The following is a 24273-nucleotide window of genomic DNA, read 5'->3' as shown; positions in this document are numbered from 1 at the left end:
TCAGGGTTCAAGAAGGGATTGGATAAATTCCTGAAGAAAAAAGGGATAGAAGGACCACTATTCAGGTCCTGGACCTGATGGGCCGCCGCGTGAGCGGACTGCTGGGCAGGATAGACCCCTGGTCTGACCCAGCAGAGGCACTGCTTATGTTCTTATGTTCTTACTTTACACCCATTTCAACCATTCTACATGTACAAAAACTGTACATATGTGAACAGTGAACAAATGTGTGCATCATCAGAAAGAGTGGATCTTCTTTACAAGTAGCACACTCTGCTTTGTAGATAGTGTATACTCTTTCAAAAGAGCATGCCCTCAACAGCTTTACTCTGCTGATAACAGAATGGGCAAACGAAAGCTAATAAAACAAATGAGTGTTGCTGTTTTCCGGGTCTCGTCGCATCTGGGTAGGTAGATCCGATGTTTCAGCCATCTTGCTGTGGCTTTCTTCTTGGAATGCCCTGAAGAAAGCCACAGCACGATGGCTGAAATGTCGGTTCTACCTACCCAGTCGTGACGAGACTCGGAAAACAGCAACAATCATGACGCCAGCCGCAGAAGCCTAAGAGAACGGATAAAATGAATGTTTCCAGAAACCACACAGGGGACGACACAAAATGAATATCTTCTGGCTACAGATCCCTAAATGAAACATGACATCAGACGTACCACATGTATGCCTGTCAGGCTAGTATTTGGCATGATATCAGAGTGATGTTGAAGTATGATGTGGCTTATATAGAGGGAAGACGAGACTATTGTGAAATACAGTGGGTAAGTTACAGGTACATTTTTCATTATATTTTTAAAATTATGGTACAGGTAGTAGAGAATGACATGGGAACACATTTTTCTCCATCCCCTCGGGAACTGAATTTCCCGTCCCATTCCTGCAAACTCTGGTCTCATCTGAACAAGCTCAAATACTTTAAAATCATAAATGTTCGAGGCTTATGTGGTTAAGGCAGAGCTTGCAGGAATGGGGCAGAGACAGTGACAGTGGGGGAAACTGAGTTCCTGCGGAGACAGGGAAAAATTTGTCCCCATGTAATTCTCTAATGTGTAGTCCCTTGCAGCATACAGTAAGTTAATTATGTGAACCATTTGTACTTAGAGATGAGAATTCTTGTTACATAGAAATTTGTCAACCAGTTTTAGAAGTCTGCAGGTTTGTGGAATAATATATCTTTAAAAAAAACAAAAAAACATCATACTCCTTAAATCAATGAATCTGAATCAGAGTTTGAGAGATTTTTCTGATCCAAGGGATGTGAAGCATACAGATTAAAGGGGGTGGACGAACTTGAGAATGTTTTGCCAGATGTTTAAAACAAGCATACAACCCCTTCCCCCTTGAACATAAACCCCCCATTGAACTCATACCAAGCTGAGCTTCACTTAGTCCCCTAGTCTGAGTTCAATCTCACATTTCCATAATCTTTATTTGTGTTATTTCAAATACTACCTTGAAATACAATTATGGCATATTGTCTGGGTAGCCTTAGTGGTAATGAAATGAGCAGTAGCTATGGTTCATAGACAGTAACGCGGAAGACAAAGGTGCGCGCCGACAACTGAGCGCAAGACGGAGGCGCGTGCTGAAGAAAAAGACTGTTTTTAGGGGCTGCGACGGGGGTTTTTGTTGAGGAGCCCCCCCCCCCACTTTACTTAATACATATCGCGGCGGCGTTGTGGGGGGTTACAAACCCCCCACATTTTAGTGAAAATGTAACTTTTTTCCTAAAAACAGGGAAAAAGTTAAGTTTTCAGTAAAATGTGGGGGATTACAACCCTCCAAACTCCCCACAACGCCCCCACAACGCGGCGCGATCTGTATTAAGTAAAGTGGGGGGTTCCCCCCCCACACCCCCCGTCGTAGCCCCTAAAAACAGTCTTTTTCTTTGGCGCGCGCCTCCGCGCTGCGCTCAGTTGTCTGCTCGCGCCTTTGTCCCGGCGCGCTTTTGACCTGACACCGTAGCTATATCTCATCATTTATAAAAGGCAAAATCCCCTAATGACATGGTGACAAAATTTGTCACCGTCACCGTCCCTGCAGATAACCATGGGAAACCATCCCCATGTCATTCTTGAAGGAGAGAGGGAAGAATCAGAGTATGAATGGGCACAACCTCTGCTCCTCAAGCCTTGCATTAAAGAATGCTGGCGTAAAAGGACTGAGGTTGAGAAAGACATTAAAGAATGACACATGTCTGTATATGGCCGTTTGGTGGAGGATGGGCTGGGGAGGGCTTCAATGGCTGGGAGGGTGTAGATGGGCTGGAGTAGGTTTTAACGGAGATTTCGGCAGTAGGAACCCAAGCACAGTACAGGGTACAGCTCTGGATTCTTGCCCAGAAATAGCTAAGAAGAAAAAATTTAAAAAAATTTAAATTGAATCAGGTTGGGCAGACTGGATGGACCATTCGGGTCTTTATCTTCCGTCATCTACTATGTTACTATGTTACTATGGGATGGCTTTCTGCGGTTATCTGTGGGGATGAGGACAAATTCTGTCACCATGTCATTCTCGTAAGCCCTCTTTTACTAAGGTGCACTAACCGATTAGTGCGCGCTAAACATTAATGGGTTCATGTTAGTCTGTGGACGCGTTAGCGTTTAGCATGCGCTATTTTGATTAGCGTGTGCTAATCGGTTAGCGCGCCTTAGTAAAAGAGGGCCTTAGGCAGCTCAAAACAATCATATTCCCGTTCTCTAAACATATTTACCACCCATCATTTAAACACAGTAATCTAAAGTAAAAAGACAACATAAACCTTGCGATGCCAATAAATAAAAAATTTCTAAAAGCTTACATCTTGATGAAGACAACATGGATATCGGACTGAAGGATTCAGTTTACACAAATTAGTACAGTATGCTGAAATGCATTTGAACAAGGGCACTGAAAACAGAGAACATTTTGTTTCCTTACAGAATCAGGGAGCTCCTTCCTGTTACTTGTGGCATCAGTGTGTCAACAAAGGGACATTTTTCTCATTGATAAGACTTGGAAAGTTCACTGACACTAATGTTCAATAGACGGAGAGTGTGAGAGTCTCAGACAACTTCCAGATTTGCCATATTTAGAAGGAGATTAGACGCTTTGGGGCTGATTCGTTAAGTGGCGCCTGCTGCGGCAGGTGCCTGCCGCATGTTAATCACGGCCAGGCACCGCTTTCAGAATCGGGGATACTGGCGCCTAGCAAGGACCCTAAGTGTTGGAAACATTTTGCTTCCTTACAGAATCAAAGAGCTCCTTCCTGTTTCTTGTGGCATCAGTGTGTCATCAAAGGGACATTTTCCTCACTCGAGCATTATACTACCTTGTATAAATATTAGTCAACAGAGCGAATTACTAAAGGAAGACACTTTCAATGGAAAATGGTAAAAATTGTGTCGACATTTGGAACTGATATTTCCAGTCACTAACTGTGTTGGATTGCTAACACATGTTGTCTGGAGGAGCATGGTTTGGAGAAACAGAAAACTTGATGCCACCTTCCTGATTTTGTGGTACCGTTAGATATGCCAATTTTATAATAATTCTGTTTCTTTAATCGGAAGGAAATCTTTAGAATCCTTACTGAGCTCGTCTCTGTTTTCAGTGCTTCTTGCTAGTCATACAGAAGACAAAACCTCGCTGTTTGGATCTTTTTCCTTCTTCTCATCGGTGCTGATGATACGAACTATTCCAGGCTTTAGAAGAAAGCTGTCAGCATCTACTCGACACTTATTGTCATCCACCTCTATATACTTCCCCTTTGATTGTTGGGTCGTCTTACTGAAGACATCTTTAAAACGGGTCTTGAGCTCAGCATCTGGACAATAGATATAGTCATAAAGGGCTCCAGCAAGGATTGCTCCTAAGATAGGTCCCAACCAGTAGACCTAATACGAGGAAACACGCAGAATAATAGTTACAAACAAGAGCCTCTCACAAAAGCTTGTCTAGCAGACATTAGTAAATTGATAAATCATTTTGCCTGAGACATGCAAACTTTAATTGGTCTGCCATTGGAGACTGTCTACTGTCAAGTTACAGGTCTTACTTGATCTGTGATCGTCACCCTTCCTCTGCTACTAAAGTACTTATTGAATACATTTTCCAAAAACTTAGAGCATGAGAAAAAATAACTGGTTTACAAACTTTTTTCCAGATCTAACTGACTGACTACAGAACTGTATGTAATCTTCCTGGGAATGCCCAGGCTAATTTCTTGTAAACCGCCTATCCCGTATTGGCGGGATAGAAGACATTAATGTAATGTATATATACAGGCAGGGCCAACCCGCCTTTTATGGACTGGGCATCTACCTAGATTGGCAGTAGCATGACTGGAGTGCTCTATCTCATTTCTCCCCTTTCTCCTTCCTCCTGTTTTTGCTTGCATCCTCATTCTTCCTGAGCCAAAGTGGAAAGATGATTCAGCACCAGTGTGGGCAGGGCCGCCATCAGAAATTTCTGGGCCCTTTACTGAGCAATCCTATTGGGCCCCCCACGCACCCCTTCCCCCCCCGACCCCCCCTTCTTCCATGGGCCTAATACACACATACTTTTCTCTGTCACCGCACTCTTTGACCAAAAGATTTGTAAGCCTGCAACCACGTCAAGGTAGACTCTTTCAGCAGGGCCCTAACCTAACCTAAACTAAACTAATCTATACCTATCAATTCTAAACTAACATATGTCTAATACTGAACTAATAACAAACTAACAAACATCTGCATAATAAATAACTAACAAATAATAGTGCTAGTAGCTATAATTCACTTTTGAATGTAAAATCTCAGTTAAGGATTTCTTTTGACCTTTGTAGGCCAGAAGTAGATCACAATTGCACAATATTTTTTGTAACAAGTATTAAATGTGTTTTTATAAATACTGTAAGCTTAATAAATATATCAGAAAAAACTACACATCTGAGCGCATATCTGAACATACACATCTGTATGATCCTATCCTCCTCAGCTTGCCTATAGCTGCATCATGCATGTTAAAAATGTACGATATGTTGATATATGCACCTTCCTTCCTTCCCATCCATTCTCCTCAGCCTGTCCTTACACATCCACAGCTGCATGTTAATGATGATGTATATGTTATGATGATAAATAAGTGGATATGAGCACATCATTAACATGCAGCTATGGATGAATATAAAAAAGAAACAATATTCTGTACAATTGTCAATTTATACATCAGCGTCTTCTCCCCACTCTCTCTTCCCCATTTCCCTTCAGCGTCCTCAGCCCACTCTCTCTCCACTTTCCTTCAGCGCATGCACATAAAAACAAGCAAGTAATTTATATCATTTTCATTCTATTCATTCATAGAAATTAAAGTCTAAATAATGCCAGTCACATAACAAAACGTGATTTTACAAAAATAATTCCCTGCACAGTCAAGCCTGCAAGGATTACTAGATGTCTTTCAGCAGCTCCCCTCCCTCCCCCCCCCCTTCCTTTGTGGCCAAGTCAAAATGATCTACCAACAATAAAATTTAAAAAACACAAAGCACACTATACGCAGAGAAAATGTTAATTATCATTTATATTCCGCGGGTTTTCAAAGAGGTCAAGGCAGATGACTTTATGCAATGTCACCTCAGTAACAACTATACAAAAATAGACAAATATTCCCCCTCCCTTTCTACTAAAACGCGATAGCGATTTTTAGCGCAGGGAACTGCGCTGAATGCCCCATGCTGCTCTCAACGCTCATAGGCTCCCTGCGCTAAAAAACGCTATTGCGGTTTAGTAAAAGGGGGCCATAGTGCAAAATATAGACAGCATTTATAAATTCTCAAAGCAGACACATTTTGATCAGTAAATTGAAAATAAAATCATTTTTCCTACCTTTGGTAATTTCATCAGTCTCTGGTTGCACTTTATTCTTCTGACTGTGCATCCAATATTTCTTCCCTTCTTTCAGCCTCCTATATGCTTCCTCTCCTCCAGACCTCATTCCCTCCCCAAGCTTTTTCTTTGTTTCACCCTGCCCCTTCTTTCTTTTTCTCTCTCCATACCCCCTTTCTGTATGTCTGTTTTTCTCTCTCTCTCACCCTGCCCCCTTCTTTCTTTCTCTCTCCACACCCTCTTTCGTTCTGTATGTCTGTCTTTCTCTCTCTCTCTCCGTGCCCCATTTTTCTTTGTTTCACCCTGCCCCCTTTCTTTCTTTCTGGCTTCCTGTCCCCTCCTTTCTTTCTTTCTCCCTGCCCTCCCCTATGCCACCACCATTGGGAAAATGCTGCCACCGCCACTGGGGAATAGGCTGCCACTGCCGCCATTGGGAACAGGCTGGCGCCGAGTTCACCCTGCTTCTCTTCCCCGCGGGGCCAACCAACTCTCGCCACCCGACGTCAATTCTAATGTCGGAGAAGACGTTCTAGGCCAGCCAGGCAGCGATTGGCTGGCCCAGAACGTACTCTCCGACGTCAGAATTGATGCGAGTGGCGAGAGTTGGGAGGCCCCACAGGGAAAATCAGGGAGAACTTGGCGTCAGCCTATTCCCGATGGCGGCGGTGGCACTCAAGTGGCTAAAGAGCCGCAGTTTGCGGGCCTAGGGAGAACACTGGAGGGTGGCCAGCTGTGCACCCTCTTGGGATGTAAACCCGGTGCAGGGTGGACTGCCCCTCCCCCACCTTGGTATGCCACTATCTGTACCTCACTCCCTCCCTATGACCAAAAATTCTCCTTTCTTCTATTCCCCGTGTACACAACCATCTCTTTCCTTCCCTTCCTCTCTCCCAAGTCCATGCCTTCTGTGTCCAAAAACACATTCCTTCCCCCACCTCAGCATCTCTTTCCCTCCCTTCCTCTCTCCCAAGTCCATGCCTTCTGTGTCCAAAAACCCATTCCCTCCCCCACCTCAGCATCTCTTTCCCTCCCTTCCTCTCTCCAAAGTCCATGCCTTCTGTGTCCAAAAACCCATTCCCTCCCCTACCTCAGCATTTCTTTCCCTCCCTTCCTCTCTCCCAAGTCCATGCCTTCTGTGTCCAAAAACACATTCCTTCCCCCACCTCAGCATCTCTTTTCCTCCCTTCCTCTCTCCCAAGTCCATGCCTTCTGTGTCCAAAAACCCATTCCCTCCCCCACCTCAGCATCTCTTTCCCTCCCTTCCTCTCTCCCAAGTCCATGCCTTCTGTGTCCAAAAACCCATTCCCTCCCCCACCTCAGCATCTCTTTCCCTCCCTTCCTCTCTCCAAAGTCCATGCCTTCTGTGTCCAAAAACCCATTCCCTCCCCTACCTCAGCATCTCTTTCCCTCCCTTCCTCTCTCCCAAGTCCATACTTCTGTGTCCAAAAACCCATTCCCTCCCCCACCTCAGCATCTCTTTCCCTCCCTTCCTCTCTCCCAAGTTCATGCCTTGTGTCCAAAAACCCATTCCCTCCCCCACCTCAGCATCTCTTTCCCTCCCTTCCTCTCTCCCAAGTTCATGCCTTGTGTCCAAAACGCACTCCCTCCCCCACCTCAGCATCTCTTTCCTTCCCTTCCTCTCTCCCAAGTCCATGCCTTCTGTGTCCAAAAACACATTCCCTCCCCCACCTCAGCATCTCTTTTCCTCCCTTCCTCTCTCCCAAGTCCATGCCTTCTGTGTCCAAAAACCCATTCCCTCCCCCACCTCAGCATCTCTTTCCCTCCCTTCCTCTCTCCCAAGTCCATGCCTTCTGTGTCCAAAAACCCATTCCCTCCCCCACCTCAGCATCTCTTTCCCTCCCTTCCTCTCTCCCAAGTCCATGCCTTCTGTGTCCAAAAACCCATTCCCTCCCCCACCTCAGCATCTCTTTCCCTCCCTTCCTCTCTCCCAAGTTCATGCCTTGTGTCCAAAAACCCATTCCCTCCCCCACCTCAGCATCTCTTTCCCTCCCTTCCTCTCTCCCAAGTTCATGCCTTGTGTCCAAAACGCACTCCCTCCCCCCTTTTGTGTTCCGCGTTTGCCTCCCAGCCCATCTTTGCAACTTTCTCAGCAAAACGGAGCTCGAGCCGAGAGGCTTGTTTCCTGTTTCCTGCCTGTCCTGCCGCGCACAAATAGCCGACCGGAAGTATTCTTCGACGTCAGCGCTGACATCGGGGAACACTTCCAATTGGCTAAATGTGAGCGGCAGGGCAGGTAGGAACAGAAGACGAGCCTCGCGGCTCGAAAGATGTATTGAACTCCGAGGATGCCTCGTCCAGCTTTCTCCTGTGCATCTGGGGCGGACCTCCCCCTCCCTAGACTGTGGCCTAGGACCCTGGGGGAGCCCGGGCCCCCTGTCAGCTCCGGGCCCCTAAATGCAGGAATGGTAGTACTGCCCTGATGGCGGCCCTGAGTGTGGGGCCTTGATGCGCCCCATACCCTCCAACATAGGACTTCCTATGGGACAGGGTGTAAGACCTTGATCTAGTCCTGGAGTGATGGGGGTAGGAGTGGCTGCATGCCTGAAGGTTTACATAGGGTGTTGGATGTCTTTGGGCTGGCCCCAGATGTAGGGCTCATATTGGATGTGTCTTGAGTACACAGAATGAATTTCATTCTCAAGCCTGGCTATTTCTCAGATTTACTTTTTTAGTTTTCATACTTGCAATATAGCCAAAGGGCTTCCTTTCAGAGTTTGTCCAGTGAAGTATATTCAAGCAGCACACAGAGGTTCATTTGCAAATTCTTTTTTACTCAAATCAATGGTGCTGAAAATAATGGGAACTATTTCTGTGTGTGTATTCCACATTTTCTGAGTCCCTGATGCCCTCTATTATTATTTAAGGAACTTTTCTCTCTCTCCTTATACAGTACAGAAGAGTTGCTTGGTACTGACTTTTCTACTAATAGTGTTTTTGCGGTGTTTTTTTTCTAGCACCAAGCTTTTTATTAGGTGATTTGGGGTCTGATGAACTTCAGCATTTGCCAATTCTGCTTACCAAAAGTAGCCCAAAGCCGGCGAGCTTGGCTTCTTACCTATTTAATGTTTGAGAATAGGTAGAGATCATTTTGGCCCCAAGACCTCTAATCATTTGCTTGACTGAATAAAACTGCATGTGGACTGAGCATTGGCTGTACTGAGGGAAACATTTTTTTGTTTTATTTATTTATAACTCACTTTTTACAGAGTGGCTCACAATTTAAACATATGCAATATAAATCATACACATTTAAAACATAAACAACTTAATTCACTCGATATTCTACCTTTTCCTAGGCTAGGGGTAGGCAATTCCGGTCCTCGAGAGCTGGAGCCCGGTCAGGATTTCAGGATACCCATATAAATATGCATGAGATAGATTTGCATCTCAAGGAGGCAGTGCATGCAAATCCATCTCATACATATTCATTGTGGATATCCTGAAAACCTGACCTGGCTCCGGCTCTTGAGGACCGGGATTCCCTACCCCTGGCCTAGGCTAAAGGTATAAGGCTGATTATATAGAAATACTTTATATAATTTATGAGAGGAATATATGCAGGAAATTACAGGTGGATTTAGGGGTTCTTGATTGATTTGTTGTTTATACTCTGTTCTAGACCTCTTGTAAAATTACCCTACATATCAAAATATGTGTGATGACAAGAATGTTCGTACTTTTATGTGACTCAAAGGTAGACATATTTGAGGAGGTATTTGGGTGTAGTGCAGATGGAGTCATGAAGTACATGTATAAACATTGTCATCAGCTTCCAAGCTGGTATAAATGTACGTAATGACATAGCGGCCATGCTTTTCAGCAGTTTTGCCAATGACACATGGAATCTTTTGTGTCTTTATAAAATAGCTTCAAATAGGCTCTTACTTGCCCTTCCAACCTACCGACCAGGTAGGGCCATTACATGCATATAAAGAGATGCTTCTAAGAGCAGAGTTGGTCTTGATGTACATATGTTTGTAATTTCTAAACTAAACCTTAAGTTTATATACCGCATCCTCTCCATGAATATAGAGCTCGGCACGGTTTACAAAAGTTTAATAAAGGAAGAGAATAGCACATTGAGTTTGGTGGATTAAGAATAGGGGGGAGGAGAGTGTCACGTTTTTGTGAAAAGACTGGTTTTCAGATGCTTACGGAATAGTTGGAAGGAGACCTGAGTCCGCAGTGGGGTAGTAAGGTTATTCCAAAGCCCTGTAATTCTGAAAAAGAGAGATTTTCCCAATTTTCCCGCATAGAGGATACCTTTTAGTGAGGGGAAGGAAAGTTTTACGTTTTTGGGTCGGCCTGGTATTGTCGGGACTTGGGGAGTTCCAAGATAGAGGGATTAGAGGAGGGAGGATGCCGTGTAAGATTTTAAAAGCTAGGCAGGAGCATTTAAAATGAACCCTGGTGATTATTGGGAGCCAGTGGAGTTTGGACAAAAGTGGAGAGACATGGTCAAATTTATGTTTTGCGAAGATCAGCTTGGCCGCAGTGTTCTGAATTAGTTGAAGTCTATGAAGACTCTTTTTTGTTAGACTAAGGTAGATGGAACTGCAGTAATCTAGTTTGGAAAGGATGATGGATTGAACAAGGACGGCAAAGTGTTGTTGGCGGAAGCAGGATCTCACTTTCCTCAGCATGTGGAGGCTGAAAAACATGATTTTACCAGGAAGTTGAGGTGGTCATTGAAGGAAAGAGAAGTCGATGATGATGCCTAGAACTTTTCTTGAGAACTCAAGCTGCAGCATGGCTCCAGAGGGCAGTGCGAAGATGGTGGGCAACTGTTCTAATTTTGGACTGAGCCAGAAAAGTTTCGTTTTGGACTCGTTCAGTTTCATTTGAACAGAGAGGGACCAGGATTGGAGTTTAGTTATACAGAAGTATGCACATAGATTACAAGGAAAATGTACCCATACAATTGGAAGGTACAGATGTATGCACATATTTTTGCTAGTCCAGTTTTCAAATGGAAAAGATATCCTGTTCTAATGCAAGGTTTACCATTATTTCCAGGGATGGTGTTGGATGGAACTAGGCATAATTTGAGCTTTATACGTATATTTCATAAATTGGAAAGTGTATGTATATCACTGGCAAACTTACATGTGTTTATTTATGCCTGTTCCAAAGAATTCCCCACTGGCCACACATATAGGTAGGGATTAAAAAGGCAAAATATATATGTTCTATTCCTTTCTACACCTGCTCTTTTTTCAGATGCATTCCAGCTTATGCTTCCAGTTCTAAAATCACCTACATTATCTCATAAATGATTCAACCTGTATCATTTAACTATTCAGAACAGGCATGATCAAATTGGACGTAGAATCTAGAATGATGTTTCCCCAGAAAACTTATAGCAGAAAATTGAGAATTTTTTGAGGTAATGTATAAGCAATGACCACCAGATGGCAGCATTCCACTACAATAAATGATACTGAAACCTTGTGGCCGATGTGAGTACTACAAGAAATTGACATTAGGAGAGAAGATATACCTCATAGTAATTAACTTTTCAATTCTTCCATAAATTGTTTGGGGCCCTTATTTAATAAATGTTAATTCTAGCCACAGTACCAGAATAAAATTGAACAAAAAGCTATCCCTAGTTATGCACATCTTAACACAGAACACTAGAATATATTTGATTTATTAATACTATAGCTGACCTTTTGATGGGGATATGCACTCATTTTGAAATAAATGAGAAAATGTAATGATGAGTCAATTTAGCTTTTGTTTTGTCCCAAATAAAACAATCATGAGTCCAAAATGAACCAAACAACATCAATCATTGTCATTTCTACTGTTGCCTTTATAATCTATGGGATGAGGAAAATAGTACTTGGCGGAGATACAGTTGGGGATGGCAAGTGGGGTAATCACTTGACCTATCTTGTCAAAACTTTTTGTCAAGCATCCTAAAAGGCATATCAACGCTTCCCTTCTTTCAGATCATTGTAGCTGTTGATGTCATCTTAAAACAAAAGAAATCTTAAAACAATCACCATTTTAAAGTCAGTTCTGTACTGAATTTCACAAAGAGATGGTTTCTTAGATTGTAGCTATTTGCTTTAAATTTTATGAGAAAGGAAAGGAATAAAAATGAGGAAGAGGAAAGAAACACTGATAAAGCTCTCTTAGGCAAGAACCCATTCTGAGTACCTGTGTGGCGCAGTGGTTAAAGCTACAGCCTCAGCACCCTGAGGTTGTGGGTTCAAACCCACACTGCTCCTTGTGACCCTGAGCAAGTCACTTAACCCCGCCATTGCCCCAGATATATTTAGATTGTGAGCCCGCCGGGACAGACAGGGAAAATTGCTCAAGTACCTGACTAAATTCATGTAAACTATTCTTATCTCCCTGGGGAGAACAGTATAGAAAATTGAATAAATAAATAAATATGAGAAAAAAAAATGACTTATAATACTGTAGGATTCATGTGTTGGGTCTTCATTAGATACTGGAGTAAATACCCCTGTATTGGTTGTGCTATATAAATCCCAACACAGTGACCAGGTGTTTTTTTTTTCTCTCATTCAGTCTTGTCAGTAGTTTCAAGGGGCAGACATGGGAATAGCAAAAGCAAAGGAAGAAAGCTAGTTCATTGTCCTGAGAGATGTAGGACTTACACGCGCACCAACAGTGACAGGGACTTAGAATCTCTCTTAGTGTACCTTCTAAGAATACTTCAAGAAGGAGAATCACCCAACCATCTGGTCCTACCGCCATAGAAGGATACAAAAGACAAAGTCGGTGGAAGGTTTGCATAGTGGGCGAGCAGGCGAATAGAAGCAGAGGAGCAACTAAAACCAGTGGCCTAGTAAGGGGGGAGGGGGTGGTGGTCCACCCTGGGTGCGATCTTGGTGGTGGCATCAGCACTCGTCCTCCTCTCTACCCTCTCGCTCCTTCCCAACCCCCCCTGCGGCACGTGTGTGCCCTTTCCCTTCCTTTCCCTCACACCTCTTTCATTTTCCTGGCAGAAGCAGTATGATGAACTTGCTGCCTGTGTTGGTGTCGGCTCCCACTGATGTCCATTCTGGGTCCTGCACCTAGGAAGTGATGTCAGAGGGAGAGCTGATGACGCGGGATGCTACTTGAGCTGGGAAAATGAAAGAGGCATAGGGGAAGGGGGTGCAAATACGGCAGGGGGGTCGGGAAGGAGCGGGGGGCGGAGAAGAGGGTGGGAAGGGATGCTACTGCCCCGCACCTCTTGTCTTTGTTCCGCCACTGACTAAAGCGACCACAGTTCCGTACGGTTCCGCCTGAGATGTCTGTAGAGCACATTTTGGCAGATGATGAACTGGATGAATAATCACGTGAAGGAGCTGAAGAATCAGAGGATATGAAAGTTTACTAGTTGAGGAGGATTTGGGAAAATTAGCAACTAGAACAATAATTTGTGACCAGCCACAGGATGTAGGAAGCGATACTGCTGGGGCCGACAGAAAACCTCTAGGAAAAGCAGGCAGTGATGAATGCGAGGAATGCCCATGACCATTTCCCTTAAAATCCACCCTAGAGCAGCAACACCCAAGGAGGCAAAAAAATGAGATCTCACAAAAAAAATCAGAGGGATGGAGGCATTTTATAGTGCCTGAGCATATGCATTTACAGTTGAAAGGCCGCCAGTAATGGAAAACTACTCGCCTGTCCTTCAAACAGCAGGATGTCACAATATTTACAAAAACAACACCCATGGTTTCAGTGGAAGCTGCTAGTACTAGCCTGGGGACGCCATATTTCAATTAAGGCAGCAATCGGAAGAAAACTACAGCCAAGAGGAGCTTGATCTCCCATGCTGAGCCTTCAGCCTCTTCTCCTAATCAGGTGGCAGATGAGCAACACAATGCACTTGTATGCATGTCAGCATGGAAGAGGTGGAGTGGTGCTTTCTGGGGCATGAGATAGGCGGCACCGAAAATGGTGACATAGTGCATTAGGGACATGATTGCTCTGGATGAGTCGCCACAGTAGGTGGGTGAGAAGGTAGGTTTAAGCGACCACTGCATCTCTTAACCCTCAATTATGAAGCACTCTGGGACATGCTGAGGCAGTTTAATGGAGTATGGCGGCAATAGTAGGGGAAGTCCTTGAAAAAGCCAGTGAGGGCGAAACTTGTTGGATGAATATCCCCCCTGGCTGACGGACAAAAACCAGCCTTTTGAGATAAGTTAAATTGCTATTTAACATTTAAACTTTAAAGGATTTAGTAAAAGCAATGCTAGTATTTATAGGAGCTAATGAGGAGGTGGGTGTCTAAATCTTAATGCTATGAAAGTTATTTGAGCATTGAGTGTCACAGTTGAAGCCCAGAAGAAGATGAAAATTGAATCACAAATGTTTGTCTATTGAGAGCTTATGTGATTATACCCTGTGAAAAAAGAATGGTGAATGCTTCTCTCTAGTGGCACTTGAGAAAAGGCAGGTGCAAACCTGGGCCTCCAAGTGGCAGATGAAATTTAATGTGGACAACTGCAAAGTGATGCACATTAGGAATCACAGTTGCTAGGCTCCACTATGGGGGTTAGTGCCCTAGAAAAGGACTTGGGTGTCATTGTAGACAATATGATGAAACCTTCCATCCAATGTGCGGCGGCAGCCCAAAAAGCAAACAGGATGCTAGGAATTATTAAAAAAGGGATGGTTAACAAGACTAAGAATGTTATAATGCCTTTGTATCACTCCATGGTGTGACCTCACGTAGAGTATTGCGTTCAATTCTGTTCTCCTTATCTTAAGAAAGATATAGCGGCGCTAGAAAAGGTTCAAAGAAGAGCAACCAAGATGATAAAGGGGATGGAACTCCTCTCGTATGAGGAAAGACTAAAAAGGTTAGGGATCTTTAGCTTGGTAAAGAGATGGCTGAGGGGAGATATGATTGAATACTACATAATCCTGAGTGGAGTAGACCAGGTACAAGTGGATCAATTTTTCACTCTGTCAAAAATTACAAAGACTAGGGGACATTCGATGAAGTTACAGGGAAATTACATTACATTACATTAGTGATTTCTATTCCGCTATTACCACTCAGAGCTCTGGAACACATTGCCAGAGGAACACATTGCCAGAGGTTGTGGTAAGAGTGGATAGCATTGCTGGTTTTAAGAAAGGTTTGGACAATTTTCTGGAGGAAAAGTCCATAGTCTGTTATTAAGAAAGACATGGAGAAAGCCACTGCTTGCCCTGGATCAGTAGCATGGGGTGGCCTAGGGGATCTGGCCAATCGGAGTCTTAGGCCACTCCCAGCGCATCCCAGAATGCACTGGGAGAGAGGCCTAAGATTGCGGTTGGCCCAGGAGCCTAAGGCCCCTGGAGGGGCCGTAAGCACCTGTGCCAATCTGGGCCGTAGGCCCCTCCCTGGTGCATCCCATGATGCACCGGGAAGGGGTAAGCCCGCTATTCAGTGGAGGTGGGCCTGCTGTTCGGAGGGAGGGAGGAAGCATCCGGCCAACTTAAAAAAGTACTTTGGGATAAGGGTGGGCTTGGGGGGGGGGGGTCGGAGAGCATGCCCTTCTATGGTGGAAAGGGGGAGTACTGGCAGGAGGGACTGGGCATCCCTCCTGCCGATGCTCTTAAGAAGGATGGTGAGTTCTGGCAGGAGGGACCGAGCATCCCTTCTGCTGGTGGATATCTTGGTGAGGTGGCGGCAGGAGGAATTGGACACCCTGCCGTGGATATTAAGGAGTGGGGGTCAGCTCCGGACAGGGTTGACTGGGCATCCCAAGACCAAAAGATCTTGTTCTGGGCATTTGGAACTTGGACAAATTTTGGGTCAAGAATGCGGTATAAGGATAGACATAGTGGCGGGCTGGGCGATTAAACTTTTGGACGTACTTTTCAAGAATGGACATTTTGCCACTGCCGACTTTGAGGATATTTAATGACCCAATTTAGTTTCTTTAATACAAATCGCTCTTTACGGATTACTTCTAGTTTCACTTTTCCATTGGTAACAGGATGTATTTATAAGAAGTTTTTACATCGACTGATCTCTTTTCAGGCTGCTAGTTGGGACGTTGAATTATGTAAGTTGCTATCATTGTCATCTTCATATTTGCAATTTATAAAATTATTGAAATCATCATTGTTTACCAAATCTATTTGTAATTGAAAATCTGGTAATTTATTTTATAACTGAAAATTCTTGCTATTTTAACTACATATTGTTTTCTGCAAATTTTGTAAGTCACTGTGGTTTTACAGTTTCTTTGTTCACAACAATGAACTGAAAGGTATTTGCGGTTTAGAAATGGAAATGGAAATATAACTCATGCTATTTTAACATAAATCCCATTTTATGCAATGAGATCTAATTACTGCTAACTTGGATTAACAGTAAAATAACCCATTTTAATGTTAGTAGACGTTGATAACTTCCACCGTAAATGAACTGAGTGGTCCTTATTGGCTAACATTTTCAGTCTGATTTTTTGCAAATGTTCTTCATTGTGTCATAGACATACCTAACAGCAATGGAATAAAAAATCAGTTTAAACAAATGAGATAACATAGTTTATATCCAGTTATTACAACTTTTTATAATGAAATTAATTACCCAGTGATTCTCCCATTTCATTATAATGACAGCGGGACCGAGGGATCGGGCAGGATTCATGCTAGAACCTGTATATTTAATCTGTTGAAATAATAAAAGAATTAGAATGAGATATTATGGTATACAGTTTTCAATATGGTACTCACCTGTCAACATTTGCTTGCACTTTATTGAAAATCATCTCAGAAAACACTAACTCTATATTGTAACACCATTACAGAAGCTCATGTAAACTTCTCTGAATTGACTCCCCAGTCATTAGTAGTGGTATAAAAGCTTTCAATAAACAATAAACAAAGCCATCCAATGTTCAAGTATGAGGCATCTACATACGTACGTTTGAATATAGGCTTGTTTGTGATTAGAAGCATTATCAAACTCTCACATACCATTAAATGATGGTATAAATTATGCATGTGCACAGAGACCAATACGGTGTTTTTTTAATTGAATTTAGAATACTTGGATGAGGTGATTTACCCAAGTAATTGATCATTCTGAGAAAGGCTCCTGAGGCAGGCCATATTGGCCGAAACATGTGTGTCGAGCCACCGCACAGACTTTTATGATTTATGAATAAACTGCACACCAACATTACTACGTATCTCCGCTGTGGTTTGTTCATTTGAACTCTATTATGCACTTATATTTTTGATACTGAAATGAATACACAAATTTTTGAAATTGAGATGTTTCCAACCATGCTTTTGAAGCACCTCTTTTCTATTTGGACAAAGGTACATACATGCTTTCTGCTGAATGAAATCCCTCTAAGCTGGATATAGCTATGCTAGATGGGTTAATTCTGTTTTTGCCTACAAGAAAGATGGCTGAAGTCATTAAAAATGTGCCATTATGATTACTGTAACAGTTGTAACTTTGGTGTACTTTCAATGTAGTTTTGCCCTGTTTCTCTCCCTCGGGAATTACAGGGTCAGTATTCAAAGGTACCTATCTAGTTATCAGGCATTGCTGATCAGATAACTGTTGGAAAGAGGGATATTCAGTGACATTAACTGGATAGGTCAGGGCAGTCCATGGCAGAGTCAGAGATTATCCTAGTTAGACCACTAACTAGATAAAGTTGTTACTTAGGTTAATGGTCTGAAAATTGCTGCTGACTGGATAGCGCCATCAATCAATGCTGAAACTGGACATTCGGGGACAGATTCTGTAATCGGGTGCCTAAAAAGATAAGTGCCTAAAGTTAGGCAACTATTTCATGTCAATCACACGTAGGCGCTCATTACAGAATCATGCCTAACTAAAACTTAGGCGCCTACAATGTAGGCCAGGGTTTTAAAAGCCTACATTATAGGTACCTAAGTACTTTAGAGCAGTGGTTCCCAACCCTGTCCTGGAGGACCACCAGGCCAATCGGGTTTTCAGGCTAGCCCTAATGAATATGCATGGAGCAGATTTGCATGCCTATCACTTCCATTATATGCAAATCTCTCTCATGCATATTCATTAGAGCTAGCCTGAAAACCCGATTGGCCTGGTGGTCCTCCAGGACAGGGTTGGGAACCACTGCTTTAGAGAATCACGCCTGATGGTGCCTAAGTCCTTCGCCTCTAAACATGCCTATTTTGGAGTTAGGTCCCATAAGATAGACACCTATCATCCAATTAATTTTTATTTTTTTCAATTATGAGTTTATTAAAGCTCATAACTGAAGCCAATATACTAATTAAGTTAGGTGCCTAACATAGGCGTCTTTTTATTTAGGTGCCTATTTGGTACCTATCTTTAGGTGCCTTTTATAGAATTTCCCTCTCAGTGCTGGCCGGTATCAGGATACCAATTCCGAAGAACCTATAATTCTTACATATACATTACCAGAGGTCTTGACACATTATTAATGAAATTATCAGTTGGAAACTTTGGTTTTGGGGAAACAGGATGCTGAAGCATACAGCTATGAAGGCTGTGACATCTGCTTAGTCTGGAAATGCTTTCTAGATGGGCCTGGAGGTCTTTATATGCTGCAGCTTCCATATTTCTGTATTGAAATATACAACAAAGATGTTACTTACAGCACACAAATGTCCAATAGTAACAGAAAATCCAATTGCTAAAGCTATTGAACCAGTGACATCGTCCCTTTTAGAGTCACAACTGGCAAAAATAGTGAAAATCAACTGAAACGTAATTATCACTTCAATTAGCAGGCCATGACCGGCTGAAAGCTTGTCATTTATCTGCAAAGAGAAAAAAAAACACACAACACCATGGCTAAGGCGACAGTTTCTCCACAAGGCATTCCTGAATATACATGAATATTCCTGAATATCCTATGATATAACAGTAGTTAGTACTGGTGACAATCAGTGGTGTAGTAAGGGGGGAGGGGTAGACCATCCTGGGCACTGTCTTGCTGGGGATGCTGGCATTTCTCCTCACCCCCACGCTATGCATGCACCCTCCCTTCCCCGTCCCCATACCTCTTTGAATCTTTGCCAGCGGGAGCAATTACTATGGCCTGCTGCTCGTGCTGGCCTGGCTCCCTCTGAAATCACTTCCGGGTTGCGGGACCAGGAAGTGACATCAGAGATAAAGCCAATGCTAGCATGAACAGCACACTGGAGAAGCTGCTCACTCTGGCAAAGATTTAAAGAGGTATGGCGGTGGGAAGAGTGTGGCATGGGGGGGAGGCGCAGAAGGAGTATGGTCTACCTCTCTTCACTATGCCACTAGTGACAATGGCTAAATAATCCACAAAATATCCTGAACATTTTAAAAGAGCAACTCAAACAGGTTTAAAGAGCAACTATCATATGCCTTCAACATGCAGAATAACTATTAAAGCTAGGGGAGAAGTCTTTCTGGCTAGTCACATTTCAAAAAATCAGTTATACTTCAATCAATAAAACTGTGGGCCTTAGCCACGAAGCCATTTGTCTCATGATGTCCACTCAGCTTTCCTTTCTGTGGAAAGGGAGATGAGTTGACAACACCCCACTATAAGGAAGTGCTGAAAAGTTTTCAGCCCAACCATGAAGGGAAGGACGTGGAGGCATGAAACTTACAAGTTATTACATTACATTAGAGGTTTCTATTCTGCCATAGCCTTGCGGTTCAAGGTGGATTACAAAAGAAGATATCTGGTAATTTCCAGAGGAGATAAGGAGTAGATCAGGTTGCTTCGGGGAATCGGGAAAGTATTGGGAAGTAGGAGGAACTAGCGGTTTTAAGTCGTTAGCAGGGATTTCTTGAAAAGTAGAGTATTTCTTTTCTGAACGTTTTGTAGTCTGGGGTCATTATTAATAGGTTGGAGATTTGGTTGTCTAGTTTTGCTGCTTGTGTGGCTAGGAGGCCATCATATAGTTTTTTCCATTTGACTTCTTTGATTGGAGGGTGCGTGAATGGGGTGTGGGTTTTCCTATGTGAATATTCCATATGTTCACCCCTAGATTCCCATTCTTTACACCAAAACAGTTCACTCCAACTTAGATAATATAGTAGCGCTAGATAATATATCAATGTTTTATAAATTCTTTCTTAGTCCAGTTTCTTTACAACAGTACATCTTAGGAATTCAGATATCCACCCTTATCAATAGATACAGGTGGTGGGATTCTTCATGTTTCCAAGTACTATTTCCCAACTATTTACTTATTTCAATTAATTTATATAAATATAATAAATAATAGACTTAGCTTATTCAAAGTCCCCTTTGAATAAGCTAAGTCTATTATTTATTATATTTATATAAATTAATTGAAATAAGTAAATAGTTGGGAAATAGTACTTGGAATCATGAAGAATCCCACCACCTGTATCTATTGATAAGGGTGGATATCTGAATTCCTAAGATGTACTGTTGCAAAGAAACTGGACTAAGAAAGAATTTATAAAACATTGATATATTATCTAGCGCTCCTATACTATCTAAGTTGGAGTGAACTGTTTTGGTGTAAAGAGTGAGATTCTCTTTATATATACTATAAATATTGAAAGACACCCCGAGGTTCAACACATTTGGCACATCGTGTCTGAAGTTTCTGCAACTCTTCCAAAAAATACTCTGCTGTCTGGTCACTGGAATACTGCTCTGCTGTTGTAATCACCTTCGAATCATTCAAAAATTATCTCCTTTTCAAACTCTTTTTAAAGTTTAGAAACAGAAAATAGATGGAGCAAGATCTGGTGAGTAGGGTAGATAGTCTATGCAGTGAAACTGGTGTCAAAACATCCATAATTTTCTTCTTTTTTCTTTCAATGCCTCTTTTAATTGTCACAGCAAGTTACAGTAGTATTCCGCATTAACTGTTTAGCCCCTTTGAAGATAGTCAGTCATTACAACACTTCCTGAGCCCCAAGCACTGTGGCCAAGAACTTTCCTGCTGACTTTTGGGTCTTGAATTTCCTTGGCCTTGGAGAACCTGAGTGCTGCCATTGAACTGACTGTTGTTTTGTCTCAGGATCATAGCGATGTAACCAATTTCAAAAAGTTAGCAACAGCTCACTGATAATGCTGCAAAATCAACTTGGAAGTGTCCACTCAATGTTATTTCTCATCAGCGGTCAAACATTTGTGTACCCACTAGGCTGACTGCTTCTGCAAACCCATTGGCTCATGGGTTATACACCCAACACATTCCTTGGATATCTGTAGTGTCTCAGCAATTGTTTTAGCTGATATTCACTGATCAGCCAAAATCAGGTCAACAATTTCGGGAGCTGACATACTTTGAGACCTCCCAGACCTTGCTGCATCTTGAGTCTCTATTTTCATGCTGAAAGTTTGCACACCACTTCTTCACTGTGGAATATGATGGGCATTTGTCACTCAATGTTTGCATCATACATTCATGGATTTACTTTGGAGCTTTCTTCTGCAGGAATAGGAACTTTATGATGGCTCAGAGTTCCACACCTGAAAATTCCATACTTTTCGTTGACATGGGTCAATCAATGATCAAAACATAGCATTATGATTCTGCAAATTGGCACTTTGCAAAATAAAATAACACTCTTTCCAGCTACAGTGGCAAAAAAAAAAAAAAAGTTCAGAATTTAGTATTGTTTGGCATGTCAATGAGGACTAAAAGCCAAATATCCTCTAATAACAATAAGCTTCTACTCATTATGACAGGGGTTGCCGTACAACAGATTATGAATAATTGGAAAAATTAGGATAGGCTGAATTATAGCTTTTGGTGGAACTCTTTGTGTCACATAGTCAAAATGGAAAGAATAATTGCCATGCAGCAGGGAAATTTTAAGAAATTTCAGGTTATTTGGGAGCCATTAACAAGATACTGTAAAGATTGAAATTACTGCATAGAATAAATATTATTTTTTTCCCTTTTGTTCATAAACGTCCAGGGTGGGATGGGGGGATGGGAATATTTCATGATTTCTTTTGCTTATAAATAATTGTTGGGTATAAGGGAGGGGAATATTTGATGAGAGTTAGAATTTGATGATATATTAAGTGAGGTTGAAGAATAAAATGATTGTATTTTATGTTGCACATATTGTGAGTTTTAAAATGAATAAAGATTTAAAAAAAAAAAAAAAATTTAGGAAGTTGGTTGGGCTGAGAACTTTTCAGCACCCCCTCGTATCTCTGCCAAGTAATTTTCCCAATGAGTTGCTGGTAAATTACTTTGATTAGTTTGGTTTCTAACGGCAGGAAGATTAAATCCAGACATGGGTGAAGAAACCATGACGGATGAGATATGAACTGTTTCTATTTCATGCAGTCTTGGCAGAGAAAAGCCCACATAGTCAATATTTATATGTAGATGAAAAAGAGAGAGAGGTACAATATATCTGAGAAGCTGAGCTGTAGAGAAATCTTTCTTTTCTTTCTCTGACTGGTAAGTCTAATTAAGGTAGAGGTGCAGATAGGAGAGATCTGGATAGAGTGAGGATAGGATATGGATTAGTGGACTAATTTAAAGTTATAGTGGATAGAGCATCTTGAATTTTGGATAAGAACAGTGCTGTACTACAAATTTCTTATCAAAAGACAGACAGTAGCTGTGCTTCACTTAGTGAAATGCTTTTTGTTATTACAAAATAATTTTACAAGATTCTGCCAAGAGCCCCGGGAAGCCCCTCTGTAGCACATCACTGGATAGAATTATCATTATAAACTAAATGGTCTCATTAGTTTTATTTTTTTAAAACAACTATCAGTCTCCATTTTCATTTAGACTGCAGGGGTGTCAAAGTCCCTCCTCGAGGGCCGTAATCCAGTCGGGTTTTCAGGATTTCCCCAATGAATATGCATGAGATCTATTTGCATGCACTGCTTTCGTTGTATGCTATTAGATCTCATGCATATTCATTGGGGAAATCCGACTGGATTGCGGCCCTTGAGGAGGGACTTTGACACCCTTGATTTAGAGGGTAAGACAACCACTTAGATCAGTTTGATTATTGCCCCCTAGTGGTAACTATATGTGCGCTAAGAAAGGTACTGGGTTGTATTTCTTAGTAATTTTTCTCTAGGGAAATGTTAGTATCCCCTTGGAGTAGGTTGGCATTAAAGGCCTGATTATATTAATGTTGCTTAATCTCACTTAACTTGTAGGTGCTGCTAGGTGTCAATCTACTGCTTGGCGCTGGTTTTATGTAGAACCGTGCCTACCAGAGTCTAATGACAGGCACCGGTAGGCGTCCCAGTGTTAGGCGCCAGTAATATAAGCCGGTATTTTCCTGGCCTATTTTCCTGGTATCTAAATCATACCATGCCTATTCTCCGCCCATAACCATGCCTACTTTTTGAACAGGCACCATGCTGTGTTCCGCATGAAACTCTTAATTGGCAATTTAAACTTGTTTTTTGATGGGCTTAAAACTGGCATGTTCAATTATCACGCCAATTAAGCCAATTTAAAAAATGTTGGCATCCCTGTGCAATTCGGTTACATGCCTAACCTAAGTGCCACTTATAGAATCAGGCCCAATATATGCATGTGTACGTAGGATGGAGGACAGCTGATTGGGAGATATGGATGCAAACCTGAAAACTAGGTGAGGTTACATCGGTTTTGCTCGATGTGGTATGATTATTTCAATATCTGATTAGAGGACCTTTTAGTAAGCTGCATTAAGCGCCACCATGTGCTTAATGCAGCTTAAAATGGCATTCCATGGTGTCATCTAATCTAATCTAGTCTTCGATTTATATACCGGGTCATCTCCCAGCGGAGCTCGATTTGGTTTACAAGTAATTAAAGACCAGCAAAAAAGCAAAACAAGAGCATAGGAGAAAATAAGTGTTGTAGGGCAATCAATTTGTTTAATCTTTAGGAAAACTGTTCAAGTATTGTGTAAATAATAAGGTTTTTAGGACTCTACGAAATTGTTATAACTGACCTATCAATCTGACAGAATCAGGAAGCCCATTCCACATTTCTACCAATTTATAAGCAAAAGATTGACTGAGTTTCCCGGCCGATTTAATTCCTCTGAAGGAAGGGAACAGCAATTTATATCTCTGTGTATTCCTCGAAGGGCAAGATCTAAGGATATTCCAGTATAAAGGGACCAAAGGACCAAATATTCCATAGAGAAGCTTAAATATGGCGCAGGTGCATTTAAACTGGATCCTACAATGGATTGGGAGCCAATGAAGCTTTCTCAACAGAGGAGAGACATGTGCTGAACGCTAACATGTCCATAGACTATAATGGACACTTTAGCGTTTAGCATGTGCTAAAACGTCTAGCGTGCCTTGGTAAAAGGACCCCTATTAGCATATGGACATTAATGCAAAAAAATGGAAAATTGACCATTTTGTTGCTGAGGTAAAATGGCCTTACTATGCAGGAAAACTCTCAGAAGAGCATGCAAAGGCCGGTTGTGTCACAGCT

The 24273-nt window shown here is 42.2% G+C and overlaps 1 protein-coding gene across 1 annotated transcript in view; it reads right to left on the bottom strand.

Annotated features, from left to right (window-relative positions):
• Positions 1-2567: 2567 nt before the first annotated feature.
• The window catches only part of AQP4 (aquaporin 4), an 83310-nt gene continuing 61604 nt past the window's right edge, over positions 2568-24273 (bottom strand). Inside the window, exons 3-5 of the mRNA XM_033929717.1 lie at positions 18478-18642; positions 16442-16522; positions 2568-3888 (exon numbers count right to left, since the gene is read on the bottom strand). Of these exons, the coding sequence (XP_033785608.1) occupies positions 3619-3888; positions 16442-16522; positions 18478-18642 (516 nt within the window). The 3' untranslated portion in view covers positions 2568-3618. The remainder of the gene's footprint in view (positions 3889-16441; positions 16523-18477; positions 18643-24273) is intronic.

The sequence above is a fragment of the Geotrypetes seraphini genome, chromosome 2 (assembly GCF_902459505.1).
Source record: "Geotrypetes seraphini chromosome 2, aGeoSer1.1, whole genome shotgun sequence".
NCBI lineage: Eukaryota > Metazoa > Chordata > Amphibia > Gymnophiona > Dermophiidae > Geotrypetes > Geotrypetes seraphini.
This window is presented reverse-complemented; position numbering and strand designations above follow the sequence as displayed.